The 27041-nt window shown below is 48.1% G+C and overlaps 1 protein-coding gene across 4 annotated transcripts in view; it reads left to right on the top strand.

The window, feature by feature from the left end:
* Window positions 1-27041, top strand: part of ATXN2L (ataxin 2 like) — an 842401-nt gene that overhangs the window by 158228 nt on the left and 657132 nt on the right. For all 4 annotated transcript variants that reach the window (XM_086932367.1, XM_086932366.1, XM_086932369.1 and 1 more), the window contains exons 5-9: window positions 16678-16828; window positions 17054-17175; window positions 17621-17712; window positions 18082-18282; window positions 18737-18912. In XM_086932367.1, coding sequence (XP_086788493.1) covers window positions 16678-16828; window positions 17054-17175; window positions 17621-17712; window positions 18082-18282; window positions 18737-18912 — 742 coding nt within the window. The remainder of the gene's footprint in view (window positions 1-16677; window positions 16829-17053; window positions 17176-17620; window positions 17713-18081; window positions 18283-18736; window positions 18913-27041) is intronic.

Below are 27041 nucleotides of genomic sequence, written 5' to 3'. Positions count from 1 at the left end.
CGGCTCCTGGTCCGTCTACGAGGATTCCCGACGTCTTTTCAGACCTATGCAGCTGCAGCCCCTGGGCTAGGTAACTTCGGCATTTCGGTGCCCCAGCATAGCCTCACTATCCAAGGGTCAGAATCTACTTTCGTTTTCTCCCTACCAGGTCGGGTTCGCCCGAGAACACTAACTTTCTAATTCCTAGCTACCATAGACTTTTGTCCGCATCTCGCGTGAGAGTGCACACACTGCACCCGAGTCCCCTAGGCCTCCTAGAAGTAATCTAACGATTCCCTAGTCAAGTCCTAGCGATTCCAAAAGCTATTAGTACTGTACTTACCTGCTAGGAATTTCGCATTCCACTTTCAGAGTATATGGTTTTCCGTGCCCCTCGGGCATTTGTATATACTGTGCTAACTTAAGTATTTTTGTAAGAGTTTTGGTTTGTGCTTAGTACCCTGTCCTCATAAAGAGTACAGGGCTGTTGTGATCTTTAATAAATAACTGTTTATTTTCATAACACTTGTGTGGTGTCCTTTCACTTGGTGTTCAAGGGGTATATGTGGTATAACAGCTGGCTTAACACGCCCTCTCGAGTCTTTAGCCTTAGACTGCTCGTATCCACGCTACTAGGATAGCTGGTCTATAAGGTTGACTTACAACCAATCATCAATAAGGGTTGCTGGACTGATACATAGTGTTCACTAGAATAGTGAGCACTGCATATCAGGCCACCTTCTCACACCGATGTCGGGGGAGCACCGCCGGCAAGAGTCTCCGATGTCGGGGTGGAGTCAGAGCCGGGCCGATGAAGTCCGCCCGGTCGCCATCTTGGAGAAGCGACCCCGCTCCGGTGTTCTTCTCTCCTCGGCCGATTACCGGCCTCAATTGATCAAAAATGCTCGGAGTGGCGGCAGCAGAGGTATCGGCGCTAGCCCAGACTACAGTTTTGGGTTATTTTAGGAAGATTTGGGAGGATACAATCGCCGGATTAATGCAGCACACCAGGAGCCGAGCCGAGGCACATCCTACTCCTCCATGCTACTGGCCACCACTACTCCGCAATATCAACCTTCTTGGAAGATCTCTCTCCTGCTGAACACGGAGGGCTCTGTTCCAGCAAAAGGACCCCCTCTGAGCCAGCAGTCGCCAGCTGTGGTGCCTCTCTCGTCGTCCTCTTCTATGGTCCCGCCGCCTCAAGGGTTGGAATCATGAAGCCACATCTCCTCTCCAGAGCCCGTTCCTGCCAATCCTTCAGCGCGGCCACTTAGCTGTACCAGCTGTGTAAATTTTTCACCTGCCACTTCTTCCAGCCCTACTGCTCCTCCAGCGGCACAGCCCTATTCGCCTCTTGATTGTTGCACTCACCAGTGGCTTCAGGCATCATCAACTCGCGGTGTGACCATCCAGCCAGGCCTCCCCAGTCGGCCAGTTGGTCCTCCCTTCTTAGTACCTCCAAGCTCAGTCGCCCTGTTTGTTGACTCCTCGGGGAGGGAGGAGGGGTCACTGACATGCAAGTCAATTCCACTCGGCCACCAGTTCCCTCCAACTGCATGGGCACCCTCCGCTATGACCGTACCCTCCTTGGGCGATCCACCACCACGTAATCGGTCTCCAGGAGTAGACAGTCTGTCTACTTCACGATCTCGTCCATAGGGCTGGTGCCACAGAGGTAGCTCCCCTCCAGGTCTGTCTCACAGTCCCAGCCCCCCTCTGCGTCAATCACCAGCTGCCTCATTGATTGCCAGCGGCCCCCAGGGCTCCAAACCTCGTCTAGCTATTTTCCCACACACAGTCCGCGCCAGTAACAACGGTCGGCCTCAGGCTCGCTGCTCTGTGCCACCTGACGATATCCCGGCTGTTCCACTGCATGCCAAAGCAGGCCTCTCTCGCATGCAGGCCCCCACCTGTCTGCTCCAGCACAGGCTCTGACTCGTGGTCGCCGTCGGCCACACCAATGCCTGTGCACCCGTCCTTCTCAGGGGTCGTCACAGTTCAACTAGGGGCCGAGGCAGCCTCATCAGTTCCAGCGCTGTGAGCCTGGCCACCGAGGGGAACAGTCCGCCCTCTTCACCCCCACTGCGTACCTTTAAACTCCTGCGAAGCGGGCAATTTCGCTCCGAAGGGGAGGCGCCGTCTGCTGCCAGGGACAAACTGCTCCGTGCCGCGTCGCGGCTCTCTCCTCTTGGCCCCCGCCCTGGATTCCCGGTGGCAATTCAGGCCTCTGGACCAGCCCGCGATTCCAACACTCCACCGCCGTGGAACCATGTCAAGCCACCCACACCGCCATTTTACTCCTCCTCGGCCGGCCGAATCTTCGGAGCGCCAGGAGTGTTGTGGGTTGAGATCCCCCGGTCTCCTTCCTAGCGTCTGTCCTGGGTCTTCGCGGGTATCTCCCTCCTCTTGAAGTAGTTCTTGCTAAGCGCCATGGGTCATGCCATCCTCGCAGCTAGCAAGAGCACAAAGCTCTCTCGCCTCCATCTTGGGTCCGCGGCACATCTCTACATCCAGTCGGCAATTTACTCGACCGCGTCGGTCCAGGACTTGCCCCCTCGGTGGCCAGTGCCTCCAGACTCCCGCAGCCCCAGGGGTTCGGGGGCTTCTTACGGTGTCCCTCCTCAGGATAAAAGACTGGGTCGGTGCAGAGCACTGTGCTCACACGTCCGCTCTCATCTGCCTCGCGGCCACGCCCCCCTGCCCTTGCCAGGGCTTGAGCAACACGAGCGCAGTGTTGGTAGCATACAGTGTAGTAATCCGTAAGAGTGAACTTGTCCTTTAAGTCTAGCTTAAGCAGTGCATGCACTGTCTATTAAAGATCTGCTGTATTCATTCTGCGGCCCCCCATTGATTTTTGTTTGTTTCAGTGTCCTTTAGAAATTCTTGCTTCTAAGTGGTTTGTTTTTTGTATATGTCCTTACTTTTTCGTTTTCTCCTCTTCCATGGAGCAAGCCCCCATTACTTGTAGCGTTCCACCTGTCTTCTCCGTCCCCCCCCCCCCCCCCCCTCCCCCCACCGCATGCCACTCTGCGGGCGAATATTGCTGGTTAGCTCGTTAGCACTATTCAGTATCGCTGCTTTGAAAACCCCTCGTTTTATCTTGCTCCCCTGTCCTCATGTCTGTTTCTACCACCCCCATCCAACCTACCAATCTGTGCGGTCGTTGGGAGATGGCGCACAAAAGGCACTCCGTCCTAAAAAGAAACCCATGACTGGGCTGAGGCCAGCAGTGCGAACAAAGGGCAGCAGTGTTGGATACTCTCCCCGCTACCTCGCAGAAAACCAACATTCACCAAAGCAAGCAATTGACATTCTTGCACTAATTAAAGCAGCATAATGATAGAGCTCTCTGTTTACTAAGGGTTCAAAAACAGTTTGTGTGTTTTGTTAGTTCCCTTCAAACCCATGGGGCGAACCACATTGAATGGTTGGTGCGGTTTGCCTCAAGGCTAGTGTAGCTTAACCTGAAGGTCTCCAATAGTAAATGGGGGAACAACCGCTATCGCTAACTTGAGAGGGTTGGGACTCTGGAATCTGCCAGTGAAACACTAGAGCCCTGACCTCTGGGAGCTGTTATTGTTTATGAATGCTGTATTTTACATTCTAGTCGTAGATAAATACTTTTATCACAACAGTAAGTATTTTACTGTACAATCTAACCCACCCTCCCCACCCAATATGGACTTGACCAACCTTAAACGTCTCAACCTGCACTCCCACTGAGTTAAGAGCTGAAGTGGGGTTTGAACTAGTTACTCAGTATCCATAGTAGGTCAGCCCTGGGACATCCTAAGTAAAAGGCCTCAACACCTACGGTTGGACCCAGTAACTCTTGATTGCCCTGTGGGTCTTTGAACAAGAATGTGATAGCACACCTTAAAATATCTGATCTCTTAATGATTTAATGGTGTTGCCAGCATTAGTGATTTTCCAGTGGTGGGATAGAAATCGCATAAACACTTGTACGGACTCCTTGAAGACCTCTTCTGCTGTTATGTCCAGCTGTATCTGATGATCTACCATTTGAATTGCAGCAGGCTTTCATGGGCCTGGATAGTTGTGGTTCTGCTTAATTTTCATGAATTTGACCAGGTGTTAGGATGAGCTCTTTTAGACTGCTATTCTTGACATGTTAGGTGCAGGGTGGATAATATTTTAGTTCTCCAGTATTGGGTTATCTTTCATAGATTCACATGCTTGAATCATTCCCAGTCGTTGAAGTAGGAGTCCGACGGTACATAAAAAGCAGTAAGTAATTTAACTTTAAAGTTAATAAAGAAAAACCATTCACTTTAATATCTCGTCCTAGTCATTACGTATGGTCTAAACTCCAGCCAATCAGGCAACAGAACCCTCTCGACGGAGGCTCCAGGCTCTCAGATTTTCTACCGCACGTCGTGTAAAGTCTCCCTGAGGTCTGCTCAGTACTTATTCTTTATCTTCTGATGTCTTCAGATATTACTTTTGAACATGTCTTCAAAAAGATCTCTCTTTAGGCATTGTGAGTCTTGTAGGAAATTAAGATTGCACTCAGATGATCCCCCCCCCCCCCACAAGAAATGTGTCTACTGCCTTCACCCACACAACAATGTGAGAGACTGCAAAATCTGTAGAACATGTTCTCAAAAGACCTTGAGATAGAGAAGGACTTCTTCTGTGGCTACAGAAGCTCAAGGCAAAGGAAAATCCTTTATCTGATGAGGAGTGACTCCTCTTTATAGACAACAGCATCTAAATGTAGAGCTAGTGAGGCGGAGCTGGTCTCTCCTAAGGCTGCTAAGATGTTGAAAAAACATCACACCTCAAAATAGGTCACTTATGTATTTTGTATTTAATTATTATATAACTTTTGTACCCCCTTACTGGTTCCTTGAGTTCGCCTCTTTCATGTATTCTTATTTCCTGTATGTAATATTTACTTTGTCCTTAAGACTGTTTTACATGCTGATCATCTCTTAAACTCCCAATATAAATTTCTGAACTAAAGAAAATAAAAATAGGAATATCAGCCTTCATCTTCAAAAAAGGATCAGCTTCTCTTAAGGGTCAATCCGTGCCCTCTACGCCTTCAAAATCCTCTTAAAAAACGAAGCAGACTTTAAGGTCTCTTCCTGAGACCATTTTACCTCACAAAAAAGACGATCCGTTGACAGTCATCGACGAATCCTTTGTCGACGAGAACTCCCGTTGCCACGACGACATAGACTTTCTCTTCTCCGACCAAGATGATTGTCGTCAGCATCTTCTCCGTCGACGTTTGTATCCCTGAAGGTAAGACCGTCTGTGATGACAACTTCGTCTTTATCATCATCGATGAAAAAGAAGCGGCCCTTGCCAGGACCTTCGTCGATTAATGCAGCGTCGTAGCTGAGTATCGGCGGCTCTCAAAAGTTAATTTCCCTAGTCGATGACAGTACCTTGTCAACTGTAGCTTTGTAGACGCTAGCCTCGTCGATGGGATCCAGATCCTTATCGACAAAGTTTGTTGACTTCCAGACTTTCGACGGAACTATTGATGAAACTTTCATCTTTGACATCTTCATCTGTGGTTGGCCTGACCTCTTCGTCGATGTTCGTTCCATCAACATGTTTTGGCTGCTTCTAGGGACAATTTAGGACTGCCTAAGAGAGACTTCTCAGGAGGTATTAGTGCCTGTACACATCTCTCCAAGTAAGGTGTCTCCTTGTCCTCCAGAACACATTTTTGACTACTGGACAGATGAAGAGGAGTCTGATGATAGGTTTGGGGCCGCTCACAGTCCGCCCGAACGCCTTATAAAGTGCCAGGACGATGAAGATAAAGACTGTTTTTACCCTGAGGTTACTAATCAAGAAAGACAAGCGGAACAAACAAACCAAATGCTAATGTCTCTTGTCTTGAACTTACAACATATGGTAGAGGATTACTACAGCAGGTTTTCTCACTCTGATCCAGCATCTTGCGTTCCTCAGACACCTATTCTGCAGCCTTCCTTGCTCATCAGACCCCCCCCCTTCATTCTAGACCTTTGTTTCCTCAACACATTTTTAAAGAAGCAATCCTTCCGGATGTTGTCTCTTTAGGAAGTGCTTCAATTGATAAATCTGGAAGATTTCGTGGTGACCCTAGACCTCCAGAGTGCCTATTTTCATATCCCTATCACCCCTAGACACAGGAAAGTCTTGTGCTTCAGAGTGGCTGGCAGAGATTTTCAGTTCAAACTCCTACCTTTTGGCATTCATTCAGCGCCCTGAGTGTTCACCAAGGTTCTAGTACTGGTGGCTGCCCATATTCGTCTGGATGTAGTCCAAATCTTCTCATATCTGGACGAATGCCTCATAAAGGCAAAATCTTTTTTGGTGGCAAGCAGTCACACTCGAAGATGTCCCTCTCTCTCTTCCAGTCCTTGGGGCTCTCGATAAATTTACCAAAGTCTCAGTTTGTTTAAATTTCTTTTATTGGAAGTTTTTGGATTACATGGTACATTGGCATACATTTTGCTTAAATGCATGAAAACAGGACGTCCGTCCATATCAACATTTTACAACATAGCCATCCTACCTTATAACATGTAGCTCTGTTACAAGATGGCATAATTACATGGATACTGCATCTCCAGTGGCCTGGTGTGCGTGAGAAAGGGCTGACCAATGCCCAGTGTCTGTATGAGTGGCTTTCCGCAAGGATGCAAAAGAGGCATTAGTCCCCCACTCTATCTCTGCACACTTCTGCATTATATGCCCCTGCCTGAGTTCCCATTACTTGTGAGCCACTGCCTGAGGTAACCGGGGGGTGAACGTATAACAATTAACTAAGAGAAAGAAAGGGGTCTGCACGTTGTATTGTGGTGATCATCTATTGCTTAGTTGGTTGCATTTCGTATGTGGGGTATCTGTGACATCAGTTGGTCAGGGCCTGTGACGCTACCTCCCCCATGCTGAGTCGGGGTTCCAGTCTGGGGAGATCATAGTATATGGTCGGCTCTCCTCCCCCCCCCTCCAGCTATGACGTGCTGGCATGGTCTTGTGCCAATGAACACAGGGGTGGGGTTAGGGATTGTGATTGACTAGCCCCGGGGGAGTCATCATGTGTAGTTTCCTGAGTGAATTGGAACATGAATTGTGCCCATTCCATGGAGATGGGATGTTAATGGATTCCCTTTACTTCTTCCTCCCTTATCGTTTCTTCTTCGGCCGATCCCCAATTTTTAACTGCACCTATCCAGGCAGCTTCTGCGGGCCCTGCCGGAGCCCTCCAGTGCATGGCTGTGCCCAGTTTCACCAGGAATATGACCAGGGACGCAAATCTGCACTGTACCTTTTCTGTCTTCCGCCTGCGTAAGACCCCCAGGGCACATGCCTCCCATGTGTCCATATTCGTGAGGTGAACAGTTGCCTCCAGCATCTGATGGACCCTACCCTAAAAAGATTGGATTATAGAACAGTCCCAAAACATGTGTTTGAAGTTCGCCTCGGGTCTGTGACATCTGGGGCAGGCGAAATGTGTATCTGGGAAGAAGGGTGAAGCCGATGCGGCGTTAAGTAGGCACGATGGAGAATATTGAATTGAATATTTTTGAACCATTCGTTTCTTGAAACCTTTTTGGGGTATTCTAAAGCCTTTTCCCATTCCTTGTCATTGAGTACTCTTCCTATCTCATCTTCCCATTTCTGACGCCTATTTTGTAATGGGTTCGTGATTAGTTCCCCTATCGCCTTGTAATGGCACGTGACCAAGTGTCTACCCACCCCTATACGTAGGATTGTATGTAAGACCAGGTGTGTCAGTGGTTCTCCCTCCGTGAGATCCCAACATTGACCGGCGGTGTCTAGTAATCGCCTATGTACCAGGATTTGTCCCGGAGGGAGACCGTAGTTGTCCATCATTTGGACATAAGTTTTCAGTTGCCCATCTTCAAACAGGGACTCCATCTCAGTCACCTCGCACTCCGTCCACATCCAGGAAGCTCCTGCGGTATAATAGTGCTCCTGGAGCGGGAAACCGACTAACGGGGGCAGTGGAGAATAGAGGGGTCGACCCTTAGACATACGGTGTATGCACATCATGCATTCGCCAACGATCGATACTTGTAGCGGATGTGTACGCAAAGGCTTAGTACCTGGCATCAACAGTCTCCGGATAGCCGGGAGTGGCACTCGACCCTCATTCCTCCGCGTGGCCCGTCAGCTGTCCATTGAGACAACCATTGAAGCTGCGCTGCCAGGAAATAGGCTTCAAAGGAGGGGGCCCCCAAACCTCGTGTGGTGAATAAATAGAGGTTTTGGAGGGCTACTAAGTTAGTAACTTTACTGCTCACAAAAAGTACACAAGTTCAAACCGCTTCTGGAAATGTTGTCCTCTTGCATTACCCTAATTCCCAACTGTCGTCTGCGAATGAGACCCTTGCAAGAGGAGCTGGACAAGCAGCGGCTGCAGATCTCGGGGTCCTTCGACGATGTTATCAGAGTAACACCTCAAATGAAAGAAGCGCTCCTATGGTGGACTCACATCCCAAACATAAAAGTAGGCCTATCGTTCATAGTGGACTCACCAGGTTTCACAATAACAACCAATGCATCCCTCGAAGGGTGGGGAGCACATCCAGAAGGACTTGCAGTGAAGGGAAAATGGGACAGACAACAACGAAGACTGCACATAAATCTTAGAGCTGAAAGCAATATTCCTGGTGCTGAAATCCTTTCTCTCTAATATCAGGAGCTTCAGTATAAATTCGAACAGACAACACAAATTAGGATGCATTATTTAAACAAGCGGGAAGGAACAAGTTAAACTATGCGATCCCTTCAGGCACAGCAAATCTAGGATTAGGCTATACAACATCAGATAACACTGACAGCAGTGCATGTTCCAGGAGTGACCAACATCCTCGCGCACTCTCTGAGCAGGTCAATTACATACAACCACGAATGGAAACTTTACCACCCAAAGTTGGATCACATCTTTCGGTTGTGTGGCAAACATAGTTTGGACCTATTTGCAACCAGTCTGAACCGCAAATGCCAATTCTTCGCCAGCTGGCTACCCCAACGGGGATCGTGTGGGATTGCGTTTTCGATAAATTGGTCAAAGATTTATGCCTACGCTTTTCCTCCAATTCCTTTAGTCCCAAGGGTGCTTCGGAAGATGAGGAAGCAACCCTGCCGAATACTTCTCATAGCTCCCAGGTGGCCTCGTCAATTCTGGTTCACAGAACTTCTGCTTCTATCTGAGAGCAAACCCAGACTGTTGCGCCCAACATCTCTGTGATTAGCAGATTGGTGTGAGAAAGTAGCTCTATATGTACTGGTCCAAAGTAAGGTACTGTGTGTATAGAGTCCACAATTCCCAGAGGTATAACCAAGGGTAAAGGCAGGTCTGACCTTGCTCTCTAAAGTGGTAGCTTGGTCAAGCAGTAAGGCAGTAGCAGAGGACAGTGTAAAGCATTTGTTGTACACACTCAGTCAGCAAAAGGTTTCACACCGTCAAGAACGGAACTCTTGGCCAATTGTTTTTATATCCAAAGATATAGGAACCAACAGGTATCAAAATATACTTTTCTCGATATAAGTACTCTCATGTAATTACTTTGCAAAGAGGCAATAAACTTTGTAAACACAATAGGTAAAATGGTTGCAGTAGGTAACACGATTCTAAACACAATTTAACATTGAGCTCAATGGGTTTTTCTACATAAATGCAGCTGATTACTTTATCAATTACTTTTGTAACTCCAGGACTGTATCCTAGATTCAGGCCTGGGGTCTAAGCTGAAAACAGTTGAGTAAAAACGTTTGTTATTGCAATGATTTTTAACGAATAAAAAGGTATTTTAAAAGTTCACACTTGAAACCTATTCAGTGGAAAATCTAGCAATGTTATCCAATGGGAGAAAATTCAGGTTACAGGTAAAGTACGTTCTCGTTACTTTTGTAATCCAGTACTGGGCTCCTAGGTCCAGCACTGGGAACTCTATCTCAGACAGGTAAGCAATTACGTTTCAGTAGTTGGTACGATTTTGAAGTAATATTTGTAACTTTCAAAAGTAGACACTTAAAGGAATTTTCTGAGCAAAACAGTCAGTGGTTTCCTATAGAAGAAAATTCAGTTATGGGTAAGTGCGGTTAAAATTACTTTTGCAGGTTAGTACTGGGCTGAAATGTACAATACTGGCTCGTCTCCTGATTCCAGGTGAGTATTTCAAAATTCGTTACTCTGCTGATTTTATTGGAATATTTTAGTTTCAAAACTTCACACTGAAAAGATTTTTTGAGTCAAACCAGTCAATGTTCTCCTATGGCAGGAAAGTGAATTATTGGTTTTCAGGTGAGTGCTCACCTGGTGAAGTTAAGGTTCTGGGCGTAGACGGAGGGGTCCCCCAGGGTCAGGTAGGTAGAGTTGGTACACCCGCAGCACCACAGGGGCGGCTGGGTGCGGAGGTAGTTGGGCCCAATGTTATCCATTTAGAGGCAGGGGGCCTTCGGTTGGTGGCTGCTGGCTAGCAGGCCACTCTGCTGTGGAAGCTGGGCTCCTGGTCACGTGCTCAGTACAAATTGGGAAGTAGGATAGGGTACAGGTTGCACTGCCAGTGGCACTTGGGCGGCTGGGTGCAGGGTGTTTTGAGCCGTCCGTGCTCAATGTTATTCAATGACTATCTTGAAAAGGTTACAAAGGCTGTAGGCTTGGGGACAGAGGATCTTCTGGAGCGACCAACACGTCGATGGGTAAGTTGGGATCTTGGAGGATAGGTAGGCACCCAGGAGTTGGGCACAAGGGGCCGTGGCGCGCCGGCCGGGGTGTCTATTGAGGTCGGGAAATCTTACTCCCTGCTGGTCGTGGTCGGTGAGGTCCTTTGTCCTGAGGCTGCAGGTGTCGTCTGGGTCGTCGAGGAGGGTCCTTAGGCACTGGTTTCCGGGTCCGAATCGCCGGGGGACGTCCTCAGGGTCTTGATGCACTCCGGCACAGGCCAGGCTTGGCGGGTGCCGAGTGTGCAGGGTTCGCGGATCCGGGCTGATGCCAGGGCTTGTTACTTGCTTTGAGCAGTACCACTGCTCGTGGGAGACCCAGGTAGTCAGAGTCACGTCCTCCGGGGTTTTTGAGGTTGCTGACCACTGGAGATGCCGGGGTTTAACAGGGGCAGGGTCGAGGGTCGACAGGCCGGTAGGGATGGGGCCAAAACAGTTGGTGTCTTCCTCTTTTTAGCAGCTGCGCAGCAGGTCTTCGTGTTCCTTGATCTTCTTTCTTGTTTTGTAATATTTATCTGTGGAAAAAGGATCAGGGTGCCCCTAAATACTGAATTTTGGGGCGTTACAGGTAGGGCAAAGGCCGGAACCAATGGTTCCCTGTCCTGGAGTGGGTACACCCCTTAGCCTGCTCCTCTCCTGTGAGAGGGGGGCAGGAGCCTAGCTATGATTGGGCAGGGCTCCCCATCTTCAAGATGGCCGGGGTCATGCTTCACCTCTCCTCTCAAACCTGAGGGGTGGGGTTGGCTCAGTCTGCCCCCCCCCCCTTCTGACGTAGGATATCCCGCCAGAGTGGGGGTCAGAACTGGTGGGGGCCAGTTGTTGAGTACAGCTAGTGGTCTGGAGAAGCTCAGAAAGGCGGAATGCCTTTGAAGCTTTGCCTGCCCATCCTGGGGAGGAAGCTTGGCACCCCGTCCCAGGATGTGCATTGTTGCAGGCCCAGGAGAGCGGGAGCTCTCCATCCAGGGATCCAGCAACATGTCTGCTGTGTGTCAGCCTCTGCCAGACGTGGACTTTAGGTTAGGTTTTCAGAGGGTATCTCCAAGATGCACTCTGGTGCCTTTTACATTAGATCCCACACTGGCATCAGTGTGTGTTTGATGTGCTGAGAAGTTTGATATCAAACTTCTCAGTCTTTAGTGTAGCCATTATGGTGCTGTGGAGTTCGTAATGACAACCTCCCAGCACCATATACTCTTAATGGCATCACTGCATTTAGTGCCCAGGAATGGCCCTGGGTACTGTAGGGGCACAGGGCTCATACACCTGTGCCCACACCACTGGCATAGGGCACCAGCTAGAGGGGTGACTGATGTATGCCAGGGCACAGGGATATGTGCCATGTCGACTCTGTTTAGTTCTGCACCAGGACACTCAGCCTGCAAAGGCAGTGTGTGTGTGTCAGGGTACAGGGCCCCTAAGGGTGGCACAATAAGTGCTGCAGCCCTTAGGGGTCTTCTGTGGTCACAATGCTCTGGGTACCTAGGGTACCATTTACTAGGGGCTGACATGTGGCCAGAGATGCCAATTGGGCTTAGGCTTTAGTACAGTTTTTAGGGAAGGAACACAGGCCTTGTGAACCTGATTGGCAGGGACCCAGGGCACACCAAGGAAAAGTGCATCAGGTATCAGGCAAAAAGGTGGGGGGGGGGGGGAGTTGTGAGTGTAAGGCGTGCCAAATTTGTCTGTAACAAAAGTGTTCTGAACTGGCTAGGTTGTATTGCTCCTGCAGAGAGATTCATGTTTTTATGAACACAGCCAGTATATCGAACAATTCAATTAGGGAGTTCCGGGGGTTGGTGAGGTGCAATAGGATGTCGTCAGCATATAGGAAAATCCGATCCTCCTAATCCACAGACCAGCGGAATCCTCAGATTGACATATCCTGCGGATCCAGGCCGCGAGCGGTTCCAATGTTAGGGCAAACCAGAGTGGGGAGAGAGGAGAACCCGGACAGGTGCCTCGGCCAAGCAAGAAAGTATCAGACTGTTTATTATTAACTATGACCTTTGCCAGAGGCGCCCCGTAAAGGAGGCGAACCAGGCCCATGAATCCCTCCCTGAACCCCATCTTACGGAGTGCGGCAAAGAGATTTGGCCACTGAAGCATATCGAATGCCATGATGGCATCTAGGGAGACCAAAACTGCTGGTTCGCGGATCGGATTTGCCCTACCCAGCACACTGTGTAACCGGCGAAGATTTAGCGCTGTGTTCCGATGTTGGATAAACCCAGATTGATCTGGGTGGATGAGGATCGAGATTACCTTTACCATGCAATAAGCGAGGACTTTCGCAAGGATTTTTGGCTCGGCATTAAGTAAGTAAATAGGCCGATATGATGAACAGTCTGTTTTTGTTTTCCAGTCTTTGTGAATTACCAGTATATTCTCAAAACGGTGGTCAAGTTAGAGCACCCCCGACACTCTGCTCTCCTCAAACATACCTTTTGAGGTAAGCCGATAACTTGTTCGAGCAGAGTTTATTCATTTTACGGGTAGCCCATTGGGGCCAGAAGCCTTACCAGATTGAAGCGACCTGATGGTCAGAGCTATTTCATCCACGGTAAGCGGACTGTCTAGTAGCTGCTTATCTGCCGCCGCGAGGGTGGGCATGCTAATATCCCTCAAGAGCTCCGCAGAAACCTCCTCCGTATGGGGCGTCCCCGCCCTTTAAACCCCCTCAAAATGGGTGGTGAATTGAGAGGCTATAGCCTGGGGATCAGAGGTATGGACTCCGAGAGTATCCCTAAGGGTCGGTACCAGTCTGTTTGCCCATTCTCCCCTGTCCAACCAAGCTATCAGCTTCCCGGCCTTATCGCCCAGATCATAAATGCTCCCAAGCTTTTCTGAAGCCAAAGTGCGAGCCGTCTCCGTTACAAGTGCTTAACCCGTAGCAGGTGGCGCGCCTCCGGAGCTTCGCGGTCCACCAACTCCCCCTCGAGTCGCAAGATCTCTACTTCTATGTCTGAGACCTCCATCTGCTGCGTCCGTTTGTGTCCCGATATGAATGACATTGCCTCCCCTCTGATTACTGTTTTAAAGGCCTCCCAGAGTGTCAGGCTAGAGGTCACTGTACCCACATTCTCTGTAAAATATTGATCTAGTGCGACTAGGAGCTCTTTATGTATATTAGGATTACGAAGGTGCCTAGGATTGATAGGGGCTAGCGGCCTACCCGCAAGTTATCTAGGAGGAAGTGGACCCAGTGTGGTGAGTGGTCGGCGATGCCTCTAGCTAAGTGGCAGACCTCCCTAATGTGTGACGTTTGGGAACTGGGGACCAGGATGTAATCCAGGCGAGAGGAGCAATGGTGGGCCCCTGAGTAGAATGTGTATTGCTTTGTTTTGGGGTTGAACGCGCGCCAGAAATGTCAAAACCATGGCCTCAAGCAGGTCCGGCAAGCCACGGAAGGAGGAACGCAGCTCTCTTGGGATGTGTCGATCCAGGTCCCCCGAGCACTCCGAGTTAGTCGCCCCCTGGCACCAGCAGGACCTCTGGCAGCAACAGCAGAGGAGCATGGATGTCCTGTAACGTTGTTGATTGGAGGCCAGCTGGGACATAAATAGAGAGAAGTGTAATGATTCGGCCCTCCCAGGATCTCATTCTACTATTAAGGTATTCCTTGCCGCAATTTCCAGGTTTGGATGGCAAAATAGATCACAATCTCTTTGGTCATCAAGAATAATCAAACAATTTCTTAGTTTTTTTTTTATAATGTTCCCTCCAATTAGACGCCCTCCTCCGCAATGGCATCTTAATATTGTATTAGCACAACCCATGAAAGCTCCATTTGAGCCTAATCATAGGGCGGATCTTAAATTCATTTCATGGAAAACAACACTTATACTGGCTCTTACTTTGGCTAAACGAGTAAGCGACATACATACTTTCACTACTCTACATCCTTTCCTTCAATTTACTAAAGGATCCGTTATAGTGCGGACAAATTCTACCTTTATTCCTAAGTTCTCATCAGATTTTCATTTAAATGAACCAGTCATCCTTTACTTGCAGAAAACAGCCTGTATCCGTAAGGCTGATCAGCTTTTTGTGGCTTATGGAAAAACCAGGAAAGGATATCCAGTGACTAAGCAAACTATGGCACGTTTGATTTCCTGTGTGATCCAGTTTTGCCTTCAGTAGGCATGCAAACCTCTACATTTAACAGTGAAAGTGTATTTTGTGAGAGCAGTCTCCTCCTTAACAGTGCTCTTTGCCGGGGTGCCTATTCAACACATTTGGAGAGCAACTTGGTCCACACATTTACCAAGCATTACTATCTGGAAGCTGCAAGTAATGCTGATACAGCTGTGGGACAGGTGGTGATACGTAATCTTTTGCTTTAAGGTGAGCCTATATCTTTCCCACCTTCCTTTAAGTTTTTGAATTGCTATATTCAAAGTCGCTGTTATTCTGTGCTTAGGCATCGTCAGATTATTATATATGTAAATAAATATATAAATAAGTGGTGATGTACAGTTTTTCTTTATTACTCTGTGTAATACATACTTTCTTTCTTGTATGCACATTCATACCTATTTAATAACTGCTATCTAGTCTGATTCAAGCATGTCAATCTATGAAAGATACCTCAATACTGGAGAAGAAAATTAGTTGCCTGTAAACTGTGGTTCTCCAGTATTGGTATCTTTTATAGATTTACATGCGGCCCACCCTCCACCCCATAGAGGCTCCCCTGGTTTATTCTTAGGGATTTATTTCACACTTGTGCTCAACAATCTGAGAGCCTGGAGCCTCTGTGGAGAGGGTACTAGCGGGTGCGGTCGCATGATTGGCTGGAGTGTGGACCATACCTAGTGACTAGGACGAGATATTGAAGTGAATGGTTTTTCTCTATTAACTTTAATGTTCGAGTAATTACTTACTGCTTTTTATGTACCGTGTGACTCCCACTTCGCCAACGGGGAATGATTCAAACAGGTGAATCTATGAACATACCAATACTGGAGAACCACAGTTTACAGGAAAGTAACTTATTTTGTTCCAGGGAAACAGCACATTGCGTTCAGAAATTCAAACCCGACCCTGAGCTCACGAGAAGGGGGATGGTAGGGAAGCATGTACATTCAGTTTAACTGTCCAGATCTATATTGGTAGTCGACCACTGTCAGATGCATCAAGGTTGTGCTTAATGGACTTTACGTTTGCTACACCGACTACTCCATTGTTGTCTGTATTCATCCCAAGAATGATTAGAGGCTTTAAATGCTGCACCTGTTGTACTATGAGCATATGTTTTCTCTTGTTTACAATAACAAATTTTCTTCAAAACAAATACTGACCCTGAGCTCACCAAGGTAGTCGGTAGGTTTTCTTTTTTTTTTTTTTTCCTTCGCATGTCCTTGAGATCATTTTTGTATCAGTGGAGATAAACATGGGTCCTCTGGAGGTACCGACTTGAAGGATAATAGGGTTTACCTTGTTGATTGTCAGCATTGTAAAGACTGCCCATCCAAAATGATGGCTTTTTCTGCAAGTTTGGATTAAATTAACGGTTGTAAATGCTAGATTGGAATTCAATGTTCGATTTTATTTGTATTTTTTGAGGTGGAAAAATGAATTTAAGACCTGCTACTGGAAAGGCTTGTAGCATTAATAAAGTTTGACAATTGCCAACATTTGTGGAGAGTTCTGGGTGTGTTGTCATTGCGTGTTCACTGGGATTTATCATTCTTTCTTGATAATATCATTTTAGCTGTGCTATATATAGAAGTGGGTCCGAATCAGATTATATTTGACTAACATTGCTGTGACCCCCAACAACCTGAGTTGATCAGTCTATTAGATGCAAGCCAGAGAATACAGTTGAAATCCTTTACGTTCTTTTCTGTGTCCGTCTTTTTGTTTTTCCAATTGGTGGTGTTTCCCTCTGCGGAGTGATCTTTTTCTTTTCTTCATTTGTTGCCATCTTTCCTTTACATTTTCCTTATCCTCATTGATTTAAATTTTCATTTTCAGTTTGAACTTGCTGTGGATGCAGTCCACAAAAAGACGACAGATTTATCTGTTGGACCTAGACGAGAAGAGATTGTGGACACCATGATCTTCAAACCCATGGATATCGTGCTTCTACATTTCCGCAATGTAGACTTTAACTATGCAACTAAAGGTGAGATATTGGTTGATGGACTGCTTGACGGTGTAGGTTTAGTGGATAGTAAAAAGGTTGTAGGGGTGGAGTAGGAATTGACTGTTTGCCATGAATTTTCAGGGATTTGGGGAAGATGCAGTAGAGTTCTTGGCACTTAATAGTGAAGTGAGTTGTATAGATCAGCGCTTGAATCAACCTTATGGTAGTACCATTGTGTACTTTTCTATCTACTCTTTATTTCAGATAAGTTTACTGATTCTGCCATTGTGACGAACTCAAAGGTGAATGGTGAGCACAAGGAGAAAGTTCTTATGCGCTGGGATGGAGGCGAGAACAGCGATGATTACGACCTGGATTCTGATGTAGTAAGAACCTTATTCTCTTAATGAAAAGATTAAAGTGCTTCCCTGTACCAGCTTTCACTGTCAGAAATAGATCTACAATGATCTGGAGCTAGTCCCTTGTCACACTGTGTAAGTGTCTGAGTGCCCAGCTGTGACATACAAACCTCTCAAATGTTGCCCCTATGCCTTCTCCAGTAGCTAATAGTCTCCCAAACGGGTGAGGTGTTGAAAAGGCTGAGTGCTCACGTGGCATACAGAGTTAGGTTATATGTGCTTTGTTGCACGATTACATATATACATATACATGTATATGTGTGTGTGTGTGTGTATATATATATATATATATAAAACACACACATAAACGTGTGGTGTAGAGTGGAGAGCTTGTAGGATTGTCTGGGATTAATATGTCCTTCCAAATTGCCAATGTAAAGTCCATGTTGCCTCAACTATTTCTTTGTTTCAGTCCAATGGCTGGGACCCAAATGAAATGTTCCGGTACAATGAAGAGAATTACGGAGTGAAGACTACCTATGATAGCAGTCTGTCTTCTTATACGTAAGTTGTCTTCTGCTGCATGTGTAATATGACTGTGCAACAATCGACTTGTTTGTATTTTAATTTTAGGTTGAAAGATAGCAGTGCAATGAGATTTCCATCTCCAAGCGGTTTGGAACAGAGCCAGCTTATGTATCTTTGCTATGATGGCTGTACTGAGGGGTGGGGTGTGCAGGCAAGGAGTGTAGCATGTTTTTTGGCACCAATGGGCTGATAGGGATGCATGTTTTGAAGCACTGGAGAGTAAGGGAAGCCATTGCGTTATTTAAGGTGTTTTTTTGGTGGGTAACCATAACGTGTGGGGTGCAGTACTGGCATGTTTACAGAACGTTCATTTTTGTTGAGTCTAATTGAAGTGTTTTGGTGCAGGGTTCCTTTAGAAAAAGATAATACTGATGAGTTCCGCCAGCGTGAGGCCAGAGCAGCGCAACTTGCCCGAGAAATAGAGTCCAGCCCCCAATATCGCCAGCAAATTGCCATAGAGAATGATGATGGGCGAACAGAAGAGGAAAAACACAGTTCAGTCCAGAGGCAAAACTCTGAAAGGGACAGTCCCAGCTTGGGATGCAGGTATGAGCAAATACTGAGGAAAGGAAGATGGTGATCTAGTGTGCTTGACTGCGAAGTTGGACTTTGTCCATAGTAAAGCTATTGAGAAACCAGTAGCGCAGATTATAATGAGTGTGTGTGTTGGGATTGGGCACAAGATGATGATAAACCTCAGAGTAGGCATTTAAAATCTGTATTACTTGGGTGGGAAAACCTAGGATAACAATCTGCTCTCCTGCTAAAGTGTAAAAGACTAGGTATGAGGCACAAAAGAGAAATGGTGGTCATTAGAAAGCTCAATATTCAAGTGTGAGGGTTTAAAGACCTAGATTTCTGTATTCTTGCAGCTTCCAGTTCTTTTAAAGCATTTTTTTTAAAGCTGGACTTTGTTTATTCACTGTTTTTTTCCAATTTCGGCGCTGTGGAGCAGTATTGCTTTATATATTTTTGTTCAGTCTATTTACAATTTTAACAGAGAGGGAAAGTACACACCACTGCCCCAGCGTGTTAGAGATGGACCACGTGGAGGTATGAGAACAGGCATGACTCGTGGTGGAAGGCCTGGGGCTGGGGCATTACCCCAACGCATCACAAGTAATCATCCAGAAGCCAGCCCAAGCTCTACACCAGAGCAGAGAGTTGTAAATGGAGGTAGGTGGTTTGTGTTGCATTCTTTTCTATGTTTTTGTCCGGTAATGGTGGCATTGAGTTTCTGGATTATTGTATTGTAATTAGGGCTCCCCGTTTTATGGTATTAATTTTTTAGGTTGAGCCTAGCGCAGCGCACATGGGCTGCTCCAGGAGAGGGTCTCTTGGAATCACTCCAGCTTTTCTGAAAACTTGTGCGGGTGTTACGATTTTCCACACATTGTATTGGGCTTTGCGTGTGGCTTTCAAAAATGAAATCAAGCAATTGGCCAAAGGCGGGTGCATGTCCCACCTTTTCCGGTAAATGTTTCCTCCACAGGACCCAGCTAGCGGGAGCGAGCAGGGGCGTGCAGGGTGCCATCTGTTTTGGATCATGTTACGATCGCTTTCGTGTCCATGCTTGTCTCAAATGTTTTTGTTCCCACCTTGCTGCAGTGTGTTTGTATAGTGTGCGCAACCCTGATCTGCATGCCGTTGAAATGACTTTAAAAGACACACAATTGATGGACGGAATGCAGAACAAATCAAAACATTCACCCCCAGGCAAGAGATCGGAGTTAAATCCATCATTCTTTTGCCCTCCATGCCACCCTAGTTTAGACCTGGCCATATGCAAATCAGTCTTTACCCTATGCCTCATGGGATCAGTCCAGCCTGAACTGCCAAGCCAGGTCCTCCCTGGACTGGAACCAAACATCCTAGGACCGGTTTCGGGGTTTCACCCCATATCAGCCAGGGTAGCTTGATTCCAGTGGCACAGTGAGCCCGGGACCCACATCTGGGCATACCCGGCGCACTTGGGGCGAGAAAGCAAGAGACACAATTGACGGACGGAATGGTGAACAAATCAAAACATTCACCCCTGATCAAGCGGCATACAAACAGATACTCCATTACCATATACTCACCTGGACCCATATAACGCACAATTGAGTAAACCGCTGGAGTAAAAGTTTATATATAATATCTCTAGTTTCCACAATAATCCGAATCAGTTATTTGGTACCTCTGTTCATCTCAATCTAACCCTTTTCACTGATCAAGTAGTTCTTTCCTCTGGTCGATGGACCATTAGTTGAACTAGTTGATGGGTGCAATGGACATAACTCAACTTTTCTATAATCAAAGAAAAATAATCAAAGAAAAATAATCACAGACTCTAAGATTTAAAATCTTTATCTAAATTTCAGCACATGTGAACAATCAAGTACACCGTACAATCGTCATCATTCTTAGGAGAGAAAATTCAATTGAATCATCAGACAAAAATAACAGACTTACTCAATAAACAATGTCTAAGGCAAAGGAGAGGATAGAGAGAAAAGAACATCTGCAAATAACGTGAAATTATAGTTACCAAGAATGGTGTGACGACCAATCCCCTAGCCAAAGGGCTGGGAAAAGTCCCCCGGGAAAGGTCAGGAGACAGGCTTCAGGACAGGATAGTTGACCTCTCTATAATACTGACCGTTGCGCCGCACCCCTCTCTGACACACTCGTCCTCCTCGAGATTCTTTTGCGATATTCTTATCTAACCTGATTAAATTAGGACAGAAGGTTCTGCATTTGGCTCATCCGTATCTCGCAGCCTCTTCCCAGCAACAGCATTCATGGATCGCCACATCTACGACAGCATTATCGACAACTAACTAACTAAAGCTGTCTCAATTATACCGTTTGTTCTTCATGTTCCACCCACTAAAGTTTCAATATCGTAAAAATACGATATCTAATTGGTCAGGCAAGGGGGCTAAGATCATCACACCATGCTTACATGTCATTTAAATCAGTTCAACTATTATTCGCAAACCCATCCCCTTAATTCGTATTCACAATTTTAGTTCACACACGCATTCACATTTTATTTGCTACATTTTATAACTGACTGAATGTGAGCCCACATCGTTTAACTTTTAACCATCTGTTGCCCGGGTTTAACAATTGCGACCTTGGCTCCTGTTCAACATCTAAGTCCTTATTACGGGTTAACTTTCAGTGGACATGCGCAGTCTTCCTTTTACTTGGCTTGCTTCAGTTATACATTAGAGGCCCAAATGCGCACTAGTGATTAAGTCAGAAAGACAAATATTAATGTTCGAGGCATGTGGGCTGCTGAATTCATATCTGTGCATAGATCGCCGCCTAGTGTTGGGTCCGGATGATTGCACATTGTTGTCCTGGAAGAGTCTTCGAAGTATCACGAGATAGGTGGCTCCTCCCCTGGACTACAGTGCGCATGGGCATCGACTCCATCCCCAGATTGTTTTTTTCCGCCATTGGGTTCGGATGTGTTTCGGTTCCCTCTGTCTGAATCGATAGTTGTTTAAGTTTCTTTACTTGAGACCAAAAGGTCTTTAGGATCTCGCGTCGGTATTGTTATCAGTCGGGTTGGTTATTCATCGGCTCCGATCAACTGCTGCCCTTCCGCGTGCTGTCGGCGCGGACGGGCCTACACGACGCTCCAGACTACTTCAACATGGAACGAAGTCCATTTAAGAGGTGCCCAGTGTGTGCCTCAAAGTACCCGCACATCGACGTGCGCCCAGTGTGCAACAAGTGCTTGTCGCCGGACCACGACGAGGCCAAGTGTATGGCCTGCTCCAAGTTCCGGTCGAAGAAGACTCTCAAGCTATGCCGGGCCGCAAGACTGCAGGCCCAGAGTTCAGCACCCCCACCAGCAAATATCTTTGAAGAGGATGTTGAAGACGACACCATCCTAAATGTTTCGGACTCTAACCCGGCGTCGGAGGGCGAGGAAGACTACGACGCGGGAGACGAAGAGTTCGAGGAAGTCGTCGAGGAGGTAGGGGACGACAACGGGGCCATTGCCACCTTGGAGCATAGCTCGGAGGAGGAGCATCCTCAGACTGACTCCGGGGCCAAACCCCATCATAAGGCCCAGGTTGAGGGATCGCTTTCGGGCCTTACCCAAGACCTCAATGCTCGTCCCACGGCCCCGCCTCCTGGCCCGGCCACGGACATTGGTAATGCGCCACTCCCGGTCCAGAAACCGAAAGTGAAGCCATCGGGGTCAACACCATCGGGATCGAAACCGAAAGTGCTAGTCGCACTGGTTGGATCAAAGGCGCCAGAGGCCTCGGCGCCAAAGAAATCCAAGATGGCCGTCGAGCTCAAGAGCCACGCCAAGATGGCCGATCCGAATACCACGGTGGCGAAGCCTAAAGCGAAGACGCCCGACGCGTCGGCGCCGAAGCTGGTCGACGCTCTAAAGAGTCGCGTCGACGCCAAGAAGGTCGATGACCATAAGAAGGCCCCAAAGAAGCGTCAGGACGACCCCAAGTCTATGACTGCACCGATCCCAGTCGAGAAAGCAAAGGGAGGTGCCGCGTCGGCTCCGAAGACGGCTGCTTTGGTCGCCGACCCTAATCCGGACTCGGAGGACTCGCTCGAGCCGATCCGGCCCTCCCCATCCCTCACCAAGAAGGTCACGGAGTCCCTTTAGCGGATTCGGGAGGAGGCCGCGGCAATCGAGCCGAAGGACACTGTGCCGCACAAGCCTCCACAGAAGCCGGCAAAGGCGCAGACGCCGATTCACTTCACGCTGCCGCCGAGAACGGCGCCGAAGGCTTTCGCTCCGAAACATGGGGCCGGGGTGCCCTTAAAGCTGGTTTCGACGCCGAAGGCATCATTAGTGGTGCCAAAGCCACGGCACCAACCACTGGCAGACGAGGAGCGTCGAGAGGTCATCATCGACGCCAACACAGGCAAGCTCTCAATCCTCAAAAGGATAATCACCCCGGAGCCTGCGTTGGAGCATTTCCACATTCCCCTTAAAAAGAAGTTGGACTCTGCGGGTGCATCTGCCCCTATGGAGCCGGCATCTCCACAGGGTCTGGAGCTCTCACCCACTCACTCTAACGCTGGGGAGGGTGATGGAGACGAGGAGGACGAGTATAATTATCCAGCATACTCTGACCCAGAGGATGTAAATGAGTCATGGTCTGCCGGGGGCGACCCTGAGGACCCTCAGTCAGGACACGAGCCGCAGCTTTTTGCTGCAAAAACTTCCCCAACAGAAGACTCTGCAGCCTTCAACGCTTTAATTGAGAGAGCTGCAGCCAATCATGATGTCCACCTCCATGCTGACCCAGTGGATGTCGATTTTCTTTTTGACACTTTCTCAGTGGCTGAAAAGACCGTCAAGACATTGCCAATGCTCAAGGGTGTGCTAAAGCATGCGCCAGAGGTTTTCAAGGAGCCCATCCGGGCAAGAGTCATCAATCCTCGCGTTGACAAGAAATACAAGGCAGCGCCCACTGACCCAACGTACATCAAGGGACAGTTGCCACTGGACTCTTTGGTTGTCTCCAACGCACGTAAACGAGCCAACTCACAGACCACGGGTGATGCTCCTCCCCCTGACAAGGAATCAAAGGTGTTTGAGGCATCAGGGAAACGTATTGCTGCGCAGGCAGCCAATATGTGGCGCATATCAAACACGCAGGTGCTACTTGCACGCTACGATAGGGCACACTATGACACCCTAGAAACACTTCTACAGCACTTGCCAGATCAGTATAAGGAGGGCGCTGAAATGCTGATTCAGGAGGGAAAACTTATTACCAATGCCTCCAAGTGTGCTCTAGATGTGGCTGATACCGCCTCGCGAGCAATAAATACTAGCGTTCTGCTGCGCCGGCATGCATGGCTCAGAATATCAGGCTTTAAACCAGACATTCAGACTACCATCCTTAACCAAACAGTAAATCCAGACCACCTGTTTGGACCTGAAGTGGATGCCACACTTGAAAAGATGAAAAAGGACACTGACACTGCTAAATCTATGGGTGCCCTTCAGTCCCAGCAGTTTCGGGGTGGTTCCTTTCGCCGCTCCAATAACAGAGGCACCTCAAGGGGTCAAGCGTCACAATCCACACAATTCTATAAAAGTAACACCCAATCCTCATATACCAACAAGGGTAGGGGTGGATACCGTGGCAACAACGTCCAGGGCAGAGGACGTGGAAATAACAGCTCCAGGTCCTCCACCGCCAGCAAACAGTGACGCCTTATCACTGCCCCCGACCACTCAACACCGGTCGGGGGGAGACTCCAGCAGTTCCTGCCCGTGTGGAGGTCCATCACCACGGACAGGTGGGTCAAATCTCTTATTCAGTACGGTTATTGTCTGGAACTCACTTCCATTCCACCAAACATACCTCCAAAGAACCGTCCTATGTCCGGCGAGCACTTGCACTTGTTGCAGCAGGAATTTCAAGTCATGCTGCAAAAAGGGGCAATAGAGCTCGTTCCACTGCAAGAAAGGGGAACAGGGGTTTACTCCCTGTACTTTCTAATCCCAAAAAAGGACGGATCTCTCAGACCCATCCTAGACCTCAGACCTCTCAACACGTACATTCTGTCAGAGCATTTTCATATGCTTACTCTGCAACAGGTTCTCTCACTGCTTCAGCAAGGGGACTTCCTGGCAACTCTGGACCTCAAGGATGCATATTTTCACATTCCCCTGCATCCTTCACACAGAAAGTATCTAAGGTTCACCATTCAAAACCAGCACTACCAGTTCAAGGTTCTGCCCTTTGGGGTCACCACGGCGCCCAGGGTCTTCACAAAGTGCCTGGCGACAGTGGCGGCGCATCTAAGACGTCAGAACATCCACGTCTACCCCTATCTGGACGACTGGCTCATTCAAGCAAAGTCGCACAAGCAGTGCGCCGACCACGTGTCCCAAACCATTCACCTTCTGCACGATCTGGGATTCTCACTGAATTACCCAAAGTCCCATCTCCAGCCCGCTCACATACGGCAGTATCTGGGCGCGACCATAAACACTCTGGCGGGTACAGCACAGCCAAATTCAGTGAGGATCAACAGCATTCTATCGCTGATTCAGAAATTCAGACCTCAACACTCACTTCCAGCACGAGTGTTCATGCAGTTGATCGGCATGATGGCCTCCTGCATCTCCATTGTCCCGCACGCGAGACTACATATGCGTCCGCTTCAGGAGTGCTTGGCATGTCAGTGGACTCAGGCTCATGGCCAATTAAAAGACCTAGTGTTGGTGAGCGGTCGGGCATACAACTCTCTGCATTGGTGGAATCCACAAAACCTTTGCAAGGGCCGACCGTTCCAGGAGCCTGTGCCACAGATTATCCTGACGACGGACGCTTCTCTCCAAGGTTGGGGAGCGCATGTACTCCACTACACAGTGCAGGGACTATGGACACTACAGCAAAAGAAGATGCACATCAATATGTTGGAACTGATGGCAATCTTCATGGCCTTAAAGGCGTTCAAAGTACATCTGTGCAACAAGGTCGTGTTGATCCGGACGGACAACATGACGGCCATGTACTACATTCAGAAACTGGGAGGGACACACTCTCCACAGCTGTCTCATTTGGCTCAGAGCATGTGGAAGTGGGCCATTCAGAGGAACATCTTCCTCATGGCAGAACACCTCCCAGGCAAGGACAACCAGATGGCGGACCTGCTCAGCAGGCACAGCCACCAGATGCACGAGTGGGAGATACATCCATCAGTACTCCAGCCGTACTTTCAGACATGGGGTCATCCAGAAATAGACCTGTTCGCCACAAGGGAGAACGCAAAATGCCAAAGCTTCGCCGCCAGGTTCCCACACCCGCAATCGCAGGGCAATGCGATAAGGATGAACTGGTCAGGCAAATTTGCGTACGCTTTTCCCCCAGCACCCCTGATACCGCTGGTGGCACGCAAGCTCAGGCAGCACTCGATGACCCTCATCCTGGTTGCTCCAACGTGGGCTCGCCAGCCATGGTACACCACGTTTCTGGAACTGTCCGTGGTACCGCATCAAAGGCTTCGTCTCACACCCAGCCTTCTGACGCAGAGCCATGGCGACATTCAGCACCCAGATCCGCAACAGCTCAACCTGGCGATCTGGCTCCTGAAGTCCTAGAGTTTGGCTACCTCAATCTTCCTCCCGATTGCATGGACATCATTCGGGAGGCAAGAAAGCCCACTACTAGAGCCTGTTATGCGGCCAAATGGAAGAGCTTTGTCATTTATTGTGCAAACCACAACATCAATCCACTAGATGCTTCCATTCAGAACATCATCTGTTACCTGTTTCATCTGTACCAGTGTAATTTGGCATATACTTCCATCCGCATTCACCTGTCTGCGATGGCCGCATACCTCCAAAATAGACAGCACCTTTCACTTTTCAAGGTGCCTGCTATCAAGGCTTTTCTGGAAGGACTAAAAAGGGTCATTCCACCGCGGACCCCTCCAGCTCCAGAGTGGAACCTCAATGTGGTTCTTACTAGACTGATGAGTCCTCCCTTTGAGCCACTACATTCCTGCGAACTTCAGTTCTTGGCTTGGAAGGTGGCTTTCCTAGTAGCAATTACATCGCTACGGAGAGTTAGTGAGCTGCAGGCCCTCACAATCCAGGAACCATTCTTCCAGGTTCATGCTAACAGGGTAGTGCTCTGCACTAATCCTAAATTTCTACCCAAGGTAGTGTCTCAATTCCACATAAACCAAACAATTGAGTTGCCGGTGTTTTTTCAAAATCCTGAGTCACTGGCGGAGCGGATGCTCCACACCCTTGACGTAAAAAGGGCCCTGATGTATTACATTGACAGGACCAAGGATTTTAGAAAAACTAAGCAGCTTTTCGTTGCCTTTATTTATTTATTTTTATTTGTGGTTTTGTATAGCGCTAGAATCACTCCAACAGGCGTATCTCTGCGCTTTTGACCGGTAACTCCACGAATTTATTGATGTACTGTGAGATGTTTAGATTTGATTTTTAAATAAAATGGTTTTTAGTTGCTTACGAAATGTTAGATGTTCGCTACATTGTCGTAAGGTCAGAGGCAGTTTGTTCCACATCTTTGGTCCTAGAGTGGATAGAGCTCTACCTCCATGCCTGGCCTTTTTGACATGGGGGACCACAAGTAAAAGGTTGGTACTTGATCTGAGGGACCGCGCTGGGACATAAGAAACAAATCTCCGTTCGAGATAAGTAGGTCCCTGTCCGTTCAGACACTTGTGGATTAAGCAACAGATTTTAAATTTGGCCCTTTGTCTGACTGGGAGCCAATGCAGTTGCTCAAGAAGGGGTTTGGAGGGAGTTCTCGGAGGGGCATTCAGAACAA

The sequence above is a fragment of the Lissotriton vulgaris genome, chromosome 7, assembly GCF_964263255.1.
Source record: "Lissotriton vulgaris chromosome 7, aLisVul1.2, whole genome shotgun sequence".
Lineage (NCBI taxonomy): Eukaryota > Metazoa > Chordata > Amphibia > Caudata > Salamandridae > Lissotriton > Lissotriton vulgaris.
The sequence above is the reverse complement of the archived record's forward strand: the minus strand, read 5'-3'. Positions and strand labels throughout refer to the sequence as shown.